The sequence below is a fragment of the Dipodomys merriami genome, unplaced genomic scaffold (genome assembly GCF_024711535.1).
Source record: "Dipodomys merriami isolate MVZ:Mamm:240054 unplaced genomic scaffold, mDipMer1.0.p SCAF_16, whole genome shotgun sequence".
NCBI lineage: Eukaryota > Metazoa > Chordata > Mammalia > Rodentia > Heteromyidae > Dipodomys > Dipodomys merriami.
This window is the reverse complement of record NW_027202937.1, coordinates 36,035,600-36,046,647: the sequence shown is the minus strand read 5'-3', so window position 1 is coordinate 36,046,647 and position 11,048 is coordinate 36,035,600. Positions and strand designations below refer to the sequence as shown.

General features: G+C 45.8%; 1 protein-coding gene across 7 annotated transcripts in view; it reads left to right on the top strand.

Moving 5' to 3' along the window:
- The first annotated feature begins 9,204 nt into the window (after window positions 1–9,204).
- Window positions 9,205–11,048, top strand: part of Dusp22 (dual specificity phosphatase 22) — a 70,647-nt gene continuing 68,803 nt past the window's right edge. The window contains exon 1 of one of the 7 annotated variants that reach the window (XM_070024730.1): window positions 9,205–9,228. Coding sequence is in view for 3 of the 7 variants with exons in the window: in XM_070024734.1 (XP_069880835.1) it covers window positions 9,531–9,551 (21 nt within the window). In the remaining 4 variants the exon portion in view is untranslated. The other 6 variants (XM_070024734.1, XR_011372260.1, XM_070024733.1 and 3 more) reach the window with 6 other exon arrangements.

Sequence of the window (11,048 nt, the reverse complement as noted above, 5' to 3'; positions counted from 1 at the left end):
GGCCATTTCTCTGTAGAGGGCTCTGGGGGAAGTCGGGACACCGCTTCTGCCTGGTCAGCTCTCCTTCACTCACCAGACTGACTCTCCTACACATTTAATGGGGTGCTGCGAATCATGCCCAAGTGGTGAAACCCCTTTGAAATGCCTCCTGAGCTTTCTGGAAAGCCAGAGAGCCTAATTTTTATGCCATTCTCAGATGTAGACAGTTTTTGCCCCTGCAATGATAAATGGTCAGAAGTCTGTTTACTTTCAGGCTCTCTTTGCTCTCTCTCTGCCATTCATGTCCAACATTCCCTATCTCTTCCTTTCTCTTTTCTACAACATTTTGGCTCGTGCCCTGAAGAGTGCGATGCAGGCTGGGTCCTGGGAACCCCCCTCTAGGTTCCCTCTCAAAGGCTAGCCAATGTAGGCTTGATCTATTTGTTCAGGGTTTCTTTGCATTTTTTCAGAAATTTGCCATCTTGAGTTTGCCATCTTGGCCACATGGTGGGTTAAGGGTTTGGCCCCATCTGACCCTTAACCTTCCACCAAGCTTACTACTCCATCTATTCTAAGGTGCCTTGCTAACAAGTTGCTCTTTTCACAGGCCCTGGTAAGTGAGGCCCAACCATCTGATGTGCTTTGTTAGCAAAGATGTCTACACATTGTTGTCAAAAATTTTAGGTTTTGAGTTTTGCCTTTTTTGTTTTATGTTGTATATTCTACTACTGACTACGTGGTTCTAAAATACTGGGCCTATCTGTGCTAAAATTCTCATTACATCTAACAAGTTTTGTCATTGCATAATATTTGTTGGTCAATTCTTGATAAGGACCAGGTAATCTCTATTCTATTTGATCTCCTTGTTGCTTTAATTGGAAATAAAAAAGGGCTTTGTGGTAAAGATTGCAGTTCAAAGCCAGCCTGGGCTGAAAAATCCCTAAGACTCTATCTCCCAACTAACCTGCAAAGAGCCAGGCTGGAAGCATGGCTCAAGACTCTTATCTTTAACCAGCTAAACACTGGAAGTGGTACTGTAACTCAATGTGGTAGAGCACTAGCCTTGAGCAGAAGTGCTCAGGGATAGTGCCCAGGTCTTGAGTTCAATCCTCCTTAAATACCCACTGGGACTAGCCATCCCAGCAACACGCACCTAGACTCAGCCAGTCTGGGGAACAAGGAACCATGGAGAGGAGTAAGAGGAGATGATGTCACATCAGCTACTTTGTGCCTGCCCTTTCAAAATTAACCAGAGCCAGAGGTCAATAGAAGTAAGAAGCCTGCCCATCTAGTGTCCATACCTGCCTACCTATTAACTGGACAGGAATTTATATTCTTGCCTTTGTTACCTGATTTCTCCTCTACCTAGTCACCAGATGTCAGAAGTAGCTAGGGACATTTCTACCAACATTTTTCAGCCCCAAGTCCTTCCTCTTGCCATTCATTTGCTCTCTAGTATTTTTCAGCTCCTCAATGCCTCATGAGACTTCTCCAGACTTCATCTAAGGATTCATGCCACCAAGGGACAGCTGCTGCTCGCTGCCTTCTCTGGGAGGGGACCAAATTCCTGCCTTTTACCCCTAATGTCCATACCCCTTGTCAGCAGGAAGTAGCCAGAGAGAATCTTCACCCTATTTCATGATTATTAAAAGGCTGGAATGTAAGATCCACTCCTGGATGGCGAGAAGACTCCACCCTCCTCACAGCAGTCTCCACCCAGTACCTGTGTTACCTGGGCAACTGGCACACCTAGAAGAGGTCACATCTGCATCCACTGAGGTCAAATCTGAATTTGATGTGCCACACCTTTCTCCACCCATACCCTAGATAAAGCCAAGCCCAGGCCCAGATGCCCTTTCTCAGCTCTTCTCAGCACTTTCCCAGCTATCTTAGCTCTTTTTCCCAGCTCTCTCTCTTTCCCTGCTCTCTTTCATAGCTCTCTCTTTTTCCCACCTCTTTCCCAGCTCTCTCTTTCCCATCTCTTTCCCACCTCTCTCTTCTCTTTTCTAGTTCTTTCTCAGCTCTTTCCCAGATCTTTCCCAGGTCTTTCCCAGCCACGTGGAGGGCCAATGTGGCCTAGTGCCAGCCAGAATGATGAATAAACCTACTCCTTACCTGAATACCACATGCGTGGTGCTGGTCTTACTCGGCTACCTCTTTTTAAAAACCTAACAACAACTACCCCATTAATAAGTGTGCTTAAGACTTAAAGACAGACTTCTCTGAAGAGGAAAGGAATGGCTAATAGACACATAAAGAAATGTTCAACATACCTGGCCATAAGAGAAATGCAAATCAAAACATTTAGATTCCATCTTGCCCTAGTTAGAATGGCCATTAGCAAGAATTCTAATAAAAACAGATGCTGGCGGGGATGTGGTCAAAAGGGAAAACTACTACACTGTTGGTGGGAATGCAAACTTGTTCAATCACTCTAAAAAGCAGGATGGAGGCTCCTCAAAAGACAAGGGGGAGGAGGTAGTTGTGGAGGTGGGAGAGAAGAGATGGTGGGGGGAAACAAAGGAGGAGGCAACCATGCTCAATAGCAAATGTACTCATTACCTTGCTCAGGTAACTGTAACCTCTCTGTACAGCATTTTTACAATAAAAATCATACAAAAAATACTAACCATAGAGCTCCCCTATGACCCAGCAATTCTACTCCTGGGCATTTACCCAAGTGACCACTAACAAGGCCATATTAAAACTACCAGCACAATCATGTTCCTTGCAGTAATATTTTCCATATCTAAGATATGGCACCAAGTCAGATGGCCCCCCATAGATGAATGGAAAAAATTATATTAAGTGAAGCAAGCCAGGCCCAAGAAATATAGGCTTCATGGTTTCCCTCATTTTTAATAACGAGAATATGTTTATGATATTTTTAATGGGAGATCACATTAGCTTAATTGCTAACTACATATGACCATATATAATGAAATGTATCAAAATGAACTCCAAAAATTGGAAACAGAGATTCTTATTATGTCTTGTATGTAGTTATTCCTATTTTTTCTTTCTGTTTTAGTTGTCTTTACCTTTGTCTTATATATAAACATCTGATACATGGGAGGGAAAGGGAATAACAAAAACAGCAGGACAAAGGATGAACTAATGCAACAAAGATACTCACTGGACACGATGTTGGAAATGAACTTTATAACTTGGGGAGAGGGTTGTGGGGAGTGGTAAGCAGGAGAAAATGAGGAGGGGAGTAAAGTAACTGTTTAAAAAGAAATAGACTCATTACCTTACTTACATAACTGTAACCTCCCTGTTCATCACCTTTACAGTAAATTTAAAAAAAAAATAAAAAACGACAAAAAATAGTGTACAATTACTTTCATAGACAGACATATAGAATGAGATGCTGATTTTACATCAATGTATTAATCTTGACCTTATTTAAATCACAGCCAACTTAGTTACGTACCAACATTTCTCATAAGCTCTATATTATTATTATTATTATTATTATTATTATTATTATTATTATTATTGACAGTCACGAGGCTTGAACTCTGGGCCTGGGTGCTATCCCTGAGCTCTTCAACTCAAGGCAAGTGCTTTACCCCTTGAGCCACAGCACCACTTCCAGTTTTCTGGTGGTTAATTGGAGATAAGTGTCTCATAGACTTTCCTGCCTGGCTGGCTTTGACCTGAGGTACTCAGATCTTAGCCTCTTGAGTAGCTAGGATTATAGGGGTGAGCCACCGGCACCCAGAATAAGCTCTGTGTTATAAAACTGTCCTTTTTTTCCTTTGACCTGCAGAGCCAGTTACCAGACATTTAAAACAATATTGGTAAATAGATACATTAGCATACAAGTTGACCTTTGACTGCTCACTAGAAGTGGGGGGGGGAGTGTAGCATGAAAACCCACCATATGGACAAGATGGCAAAAAAGCAAGTCAGGATGATAAGAAAACTTGGTGGAGCTATATTAAGCAAGCAAGCAAGCAGACAAGCAGAAAGACAGATAAGGAAAAAGGCACACAGTCAGGGTGCTTTTGAGGAAAGAGAAAGGTACAGACTGACAATTTTAGCTGAGAGAATTTAAGCCAGGATGGCTAGCCTTTAAGAGGGAACCTAGACAGGGGTGGGAGGGGAATCCCTGAGACCTTACCTGCATCTTAATTCTCAAGGGCACAAGCAGATAGACAGAGACAAAGACAGAGGGAGGAGAGGAGAAAGGAGAGAGGAGAGAGAGGAGATGGTTGAAAAGCTATGAGAGAGGACTGGTCTGAACATACAGGACTTCTGGCCATTTACCTTGCATTAGCAGAAACTGTAAGGTGTTTTGGCTTTATACAGTCCTTTAGTGAAAAGGACCTATAGGAGATACACCAAAGGAGTATCGGCTTGGAAGGGAACAAGAAATATGGGGAGGGAGTCTAGTGAGTGTTGGAGGCATCCCTATCCAGCCTGTCATGCTTCTTTTAGAGGATCTGATGCCTGAATCAGGTGTCTCCAAAATGGGAAGTGACTGGCCAAGGAAATGTAGAAATCCTCTGGCATGGCACCATGTCTAGAGAGAGTCAGAAAGCTTGTAGACACTTGCAAGTAGACAGTGGTGGGAGATTGGTGTCATGGATACAAGGTCAGGAATGGTAATGGTGAGAAGTCCAAGGTGGGGTTCCTCCAGCTTTTTTGGTTCAAGGAAGGGCGGTCAAGGAGGTGGATACCAGACTGACCCTCAGAATGAGAAGAGGAAGGGATCCAGTGGCTCCTGATTCTGTCCCCTCTTGGGTTTTCAGCACCATTATGTAAGCTTTAGCCAAAAGGAAACCACCATATAGTTCAGGCAGAAAAGATTTTATTGGGGGAGAGCATATTGCTGGCTCACATGAGAGGGAAGTATGTGGAGGTAGGAAGGGAAGGAAAGGGAAGGAAGGGAAGAATGGGAAGGAAGAAGAAGGAAAAGCACAACTTCTGGTGGGATTGGGGTTGATGTAAGGGGAGGGGAGGGAGGAAGAGTGGCCATGGTGGATGTGGATGTGATTTCAGAGCCTGGGAACCTCCCATAGTCTGAAGGAGGCGTGATAGGGCAGTTCAGGATGTGACCTCAGAGAAAGGAGAGGTAACTGTTTTTAGGTATGCCAGTCACCTAGGCAATGCAAGTGCAAGGACATGTGAGGTCCTGCATGCAAAACAGTAGAGGAGAGGGAAGTCTACATGCAGACTGGCATGGAGAAAAGTGAGCCTTTCTCTAGGCAAACCTAACAGTAATCCAAATAAACAGATATGAAAACACAAACAGATGTGAAACATGCTAGGGTTGTTTAGGGGATTCCCTCCCCTTCCCTTCTTTCCATAATCAGGGATCAGAGAGAACAGAAATCATAGAATTATAATAAAAATTAATGATGGAGGGACATGGTGTTATGTTCTAGGAATGAGGTGAAGAGGAGTGAAGAGAGGTAGTCTCTTATGAATAATTGCCCCAAAAATTAGGCAAGCAAGAAAGCAAGAAAGTATCTCACTCTTTCATTCTGGTGGTCATCGTCTCAGGTTTTCCTATTGAACCAAAAAAGTAAAAAGCTGACTGAGAAACGTTGACCTTGCCCAAGATCACATAGAGATTCTCTTAGTAGACCACTGACCATGCTGTGCTATCCCTAAATCAGAACACACAGATTAATGACATAATGACAGTGTGGTACAGAAGGAAGGGGTCAGGCTGTCCATGTGTCCCTGGAGGTCAAGATGTGGAAAAGGAAGTAAAGGTTATGGGGAATGAACAGCACAAGAGTAAGGGGCAGAAGGTCTGGGTCTGTCTATGGGAAACTATGTGGTCCACATTTCCTTGGGATTTCCTATACATAGAGATTCTGGTACCTTTGATTGCCCTAAAGATGTGTACAAAGAGAGAAATAACATTAAGCAGAGTCTGCCACCTCTTAGCAAAATATCTGCATTCCCATTCTAAAATTTTCTTTTATTCTGAATCTCATGATTTGTTTTCTCAGTTCTCAAAATTTACTAGTTTGACAAATGTTTTAATAAATCTTATGTTGTGCTAGGTCACAAGGCCATGTCAAAAGTCACACAAGGTCTTTCTCTGTTGAGAGGTTGATATCTAGTGGGCAGACCAAAAATAAGGAAATATGATAATCTCTAATTTTGAGTGCTCTGAAATTTTTAAATAGATTAATGTGATAGCAACTGGAGTCTCAACTTTATAAGATACTATGTAAAGAGCTGAGGACTTCAGATGTTTGAGGAAGAGGGAGGACATGGCTCAGCACAGGCCTTGCCCAGTAGCAAACCTGACAAATCTAAGGAACACACAGGATTATGAGGTGGAATTTAGCATGTAGGAGCAAATGGATGGGGACAAGAGACACCAGCCACACCACATCAACTGGCTGTATGTCTTTTTTTTTTTTTGCCGGTTGTGGGGCCTGAACTCTGGCCCTGGGCACTGTCCCTCAGCTCTTCAGCTCAAGGCTAGTGCTCTATCACTTGAGCCACAGCACTACTTCTGGCTTTTTCTGCTTATGTGGTGGTGCTGAGGAACAGAACCCAGGGCCTCATGCATTCAAGGCAAGCACTCTTTCACTGAGCTACCTTTCCAGCCCCAGTATATCTTTATTCAAAAAAGTACTGTTTAAACACCCGCTATGTGCAGAGCATTCCCAAAGATACAAAAAAAGAAACTGAGAAACATCTGACCACAAGATTCTGTGTGGAGAGGAATCTAAAAGTTTAGACAGAATGATAGAATAACCAAACCAATCCTGCTACAACTTAGAAAGTACTTCACTTCTCTCATAATAAGGCAAACACTGCTAAGTTTCTAAGTGAGCATGTGGGCTTTCCAGCAGCAGTGAACTTATCAATATACACTGTTGTAAGGTGAATTATCCTAGAAGCCAACATTTTAGAAGATGGTATTGGAATCTTTATTACAACACTAGCAGTCTGCAGGCCACCCATTATAACAAAGGCCTGCAGCTCCAAAATACACATACCATGGTTAGGAAACAGGCCAAATAGGAAAGAAAGAACAAAAACAATTCAACAAACCAATTCAGCTCTGATGGAGAACTGAACTGGGATGCCATGATGACCAGAGACAGTGAGACAGTTGTGAGGTGAATTAAGCCTTCTGTGTCTACCTAGAAAATGCTAGCCTTATTTAAAAGAAATCTGGTTAGTAAAAATTTGTCACTCTGGTAAATTACCCAGGGGCCACTGCCTAAAAGGTAGTCTTAAAAACTAATGAGATAACAGCCTACAAAAGCCAGTGTAAACAAAAGGAAAATATTGGGAGATTTCACTAAAGTCAGGCCCTAGGTAAAAGCTTCTTTAACCAGTTTTGCAGAAATTTGTAGACAACCCAACAGGAGATGTGCCAATCCATTGGAGTCCATAGGAGACACCTTTGCTGCTGCTGCTGTCCACTCCTTTGGGTAAAGTTCAAGGACAGCCTGACATCACCTGGAGGAGACTACAGCATCATCCTGACCACCTCCACCTTGGTAAAAGTGGACTGGACTCTTTCCTGACTCGATCACATGCAGCTGACTCTTTGTGAAAGACTGCTTTAGATCTGCCTAACTTAAGGGTTTGGTTGTAGGATTCTTTCTGTAGGACATATATTTTAAAACCTTACCCTGCCTAACCTGGGAAAGAAAGTTCAAAGTCCCCTGACTGTATTGGTACCAACTATACGGAGCCAACTTTAACTGTTGGAGACTCCTTAAGCCCAGGCAAAAATTCAGCCCTCTTAGAGAAACCAATGATTTGATTTCATGTACATTAAGGAAAAAAAAGGGGAATGAAGTAAAGAAGTCAGGTCTGGCCAGCGCCATATTGGCCACATGGTGGACAGCAGGGTCTGGCATCTAGTCTTCATGCTGGGGTAAGGTAAGCTCCCCCCCTCCCATCACCTGCATGCCTGATACCTGGTGGCAGGGGTGGGCACTTGGCTGATAGTTTACTGAACCTGTCAGTCCAGTGTCTGGGACTAGTAATTTCCCATGGACCTGCCCCCTGCACTTATCCTAGTTAGGCCCAGACCAGCACAGGTGCCAGTATGCCATGCCACATGTGTCTGCATGATTGTGTCTTGTGTCTTGTCATGGGGGGGAGGGGTAATCACCTTCCCCCTACCATGAAGACAAGATGCCACACCTTAAATGGACATACCAGCAAAACTTTTCCATCTAGGGAAGAGAGGCTTTAGCCTTCCATATAGGGTATGTTTAGAGGCTACTCAAAGGCTGGTGAGTCAAGCCATTTAGGGGGCTAATCAGAGCTTTCCTAAGGCCTTTACATCCGCATTTTCTTTTTTTTTTTCTTTTGGTCTGGTCCTGGGTCCTGAACTCTGGGCCTGGGTGCTGTCCCTCAGCTCTTCAGCTCAGTGCAAGCCCTCTACCACTTGAGCCAAAGCGCCATTTCCAGCTTTTTTCTTTTTACTATGTGGTGCTGAGGAATCGAACCCAGAGCCTCAGGCATGCAAGGCAAGCGCTCTTCCCAGCCCCCGCATTTTCTCTGAAGCAGAGCCCTCCTAGTTCACCCCCATTGAGCCAGGCATCTGTAGTTCAAAGGATGGCTTGTCTCACCTTGAGGCCTTGGAGCTGAGTGAATAGCTCCCCATCTCCTGCCTAGGCACCAGGAAGTCTGCAAAAAATTAGGCTCAGCCACCCCAGCACCTAGGCACCTACCAGGGCCAGTTCCCATTCCCATGAAAGGGGCACAATTCAGTGATGTTGGAGGTCAAACTGTCGGCATGTATTATATGCTCCTTGAGTAAGGGGGTCAGGCTTCAATAGTGGTGAGTCACCTAGCTCACCTTTCTGCACCAAGAGCCTTCTCGGTCTTAGTGGGAGGGGTAGGGCCACAGGAATCCCCGGTCTAAATCTGTTGTCCTCAGAAAACCCAGACAGGGGAGCCCCAAAGACCAGGGTTCTGATCATCACCGGATTCACAGAGGTAGTCACGGTAGGGAAGAGATTGCTGGTAACAGGCTCCCAAGTGGCCCCTGGGGAAAAGGCCAGCAGTGACCCCCACACACCACAGCGTGTTTCCCGCCCCGCCAACCCCCAACTGCCTTACAGCGCCTGCGCTCTGCCTGCCCCTTCCCCCGGGGTGGGGGGAACTAGAGGTACGGAGAGGAGGAGCCTGTGGCGCTTGGCGGTGCTCGGGATGCGCATGCGCGTCCCCTCTTTTCCACTCCCCCACCCTCCACACCCCTCCCCCCCCCCCTGCGGCCACCCGGAACCGACTACAAACCCCAGGGTGCGTGTCTCAGGCTGCGGGGGAGGGGCGCTCGCACTCCCGGTGCGCGGGGGCGGGGCCCTCAAATCGAGACCATTTCCCGGTAAAGTCGCCGGGAAGTTCCGGGGCGGCTTAGCGGAAAACACTGTCGTCATGCCAGGTCCTGGTAGCCAGCCCAGTCGCCGGGGCCCGCCCGGACGTTGATTAGTGTCCGGGTTGTTTACTGCGGAGCTCCAGCGCCCCGCGACGCTCCTCCCGCGCCCCACCCTCCCTCCTCCGCCGGCGAGCGCGGCGTCCGGCGTGCTCGGAGCGCGGCCGCCACCATGGGGAATGGGATGAACAAGGTAACGCGTCTCCTCCGGTAACGCGTCTCCGTCCTTCGTGCCCGTTTCCTCTCACTTTTCAGCCTCCCTTGCGGGCCTTAGGGTCACCCTTTCCTCGGTCCCCTGACCAGGAGGCGGAGGCTGCCCAACCTGTCAGTCCTACCCCATTGGATCCTGGGTGCGCTTTCGCGTTCGGGGAGAAGAGCGGGAGAGGGGCGGTGTACTGCGGACAGCGGTGTGATGTCTGTTTTGGGGGTGTTCCCCCTCCCTCCGCGGGTTTCCGGGTAAGCAGCGCCCCCCTCGCCGCCTGCCCCGCCCTCCGGTGCATTCTGCGGCCGAAAGAGCTGTGCCCTTTAAAAGCGTTGACACGTTCCACCTAGAGATCTTTCTAGGCCCAGTTCCTAATGATGTGGTTTCTCTCTCCCCTCCCTGGCACTCCCAAACTAAGCTCTCAAGCTTCACCACCCACAACGTTATTAAATTGGTGATCGACATCTTCGGTAATTTCCTCTTTCTTCTCCCCAGATTGATGTGCTTTGTGCACATGGCAAAATGGTTAAAATGATTAAAAAAAAACTGGTGGTGAAGTTGACAGAAAGTAAGAACTGATCTGGTTTTCATTAACAGAATATAAGAATAGATTCAGAATTGATTTGTCCTAGGTTATATGTAGTTTCAGCTACAAGGGAAACCTGTTGCCTAGCTACTTGTGCCTTCTAGAAAATTCTTATTACTTTTCTTGCCCTGTTCTGTCCTCCACCTTCTGTCCTACAGCTTCTTCTCCCCTTCTTCCTAGCCTGTGAGAGAATAACTTTTTTGTCTTTTGGGTCAAGGGAAGGTGCCCAGTTCTAGCTCTGGCAGTGGAGATTTTTGTGATTTGGTTCTTCCTGGTTTAAAGAGAATTCTTACAAGATTTTTTTAAGGTTCTCAACAAACATGGAGACTCTACAGAAATAGTTTTGGATCAAATTAGTCTCTAGTTTTAGTGTTCCCTTCCTCCACTGTATATTCTGTTCTCTTAACATCTTCACATGCATTCAATTTCCATATTGAGTGGGTTTATCACTTTTCTCCCTCTCCTACCTTCCCCCTTTTTTCCTCTTCTTCCAGTCCCTTCCCCTTCTTTCCCCTTCCCTCCTCTCCCTCTTCTACCCTCCCTTTTCCTTGAGTCCCCTCCTTCCCTCCTTCCCTCTCTCTTCCTTCCTTCCTTCTTTCTTCCCTACCTCCCTTTCCTTCTCACTCTTTCTCCCTCTCCTCTTCACTCTTTCTCTCCCTCCTGCCCTGTCCTCTTATCCTCCTCCTCTTCTCTCTTGGATTTGTCTCAGTAGTGGGATCAGCAGTTGTTTGGTTTTGTTTTTCCCTCTTCATTTAATTTTTTAATTTTTAAACTTTTTTCGGTTTTTAAATTATCTTTAAGTAATTGTACAAAGGAATTGCTATTTAACAAAGCACTTTATGAATACATCTTGATCAGTGTCACCCCTTTCAACAATCTCACCCCCACCCCACCCCTTCTCT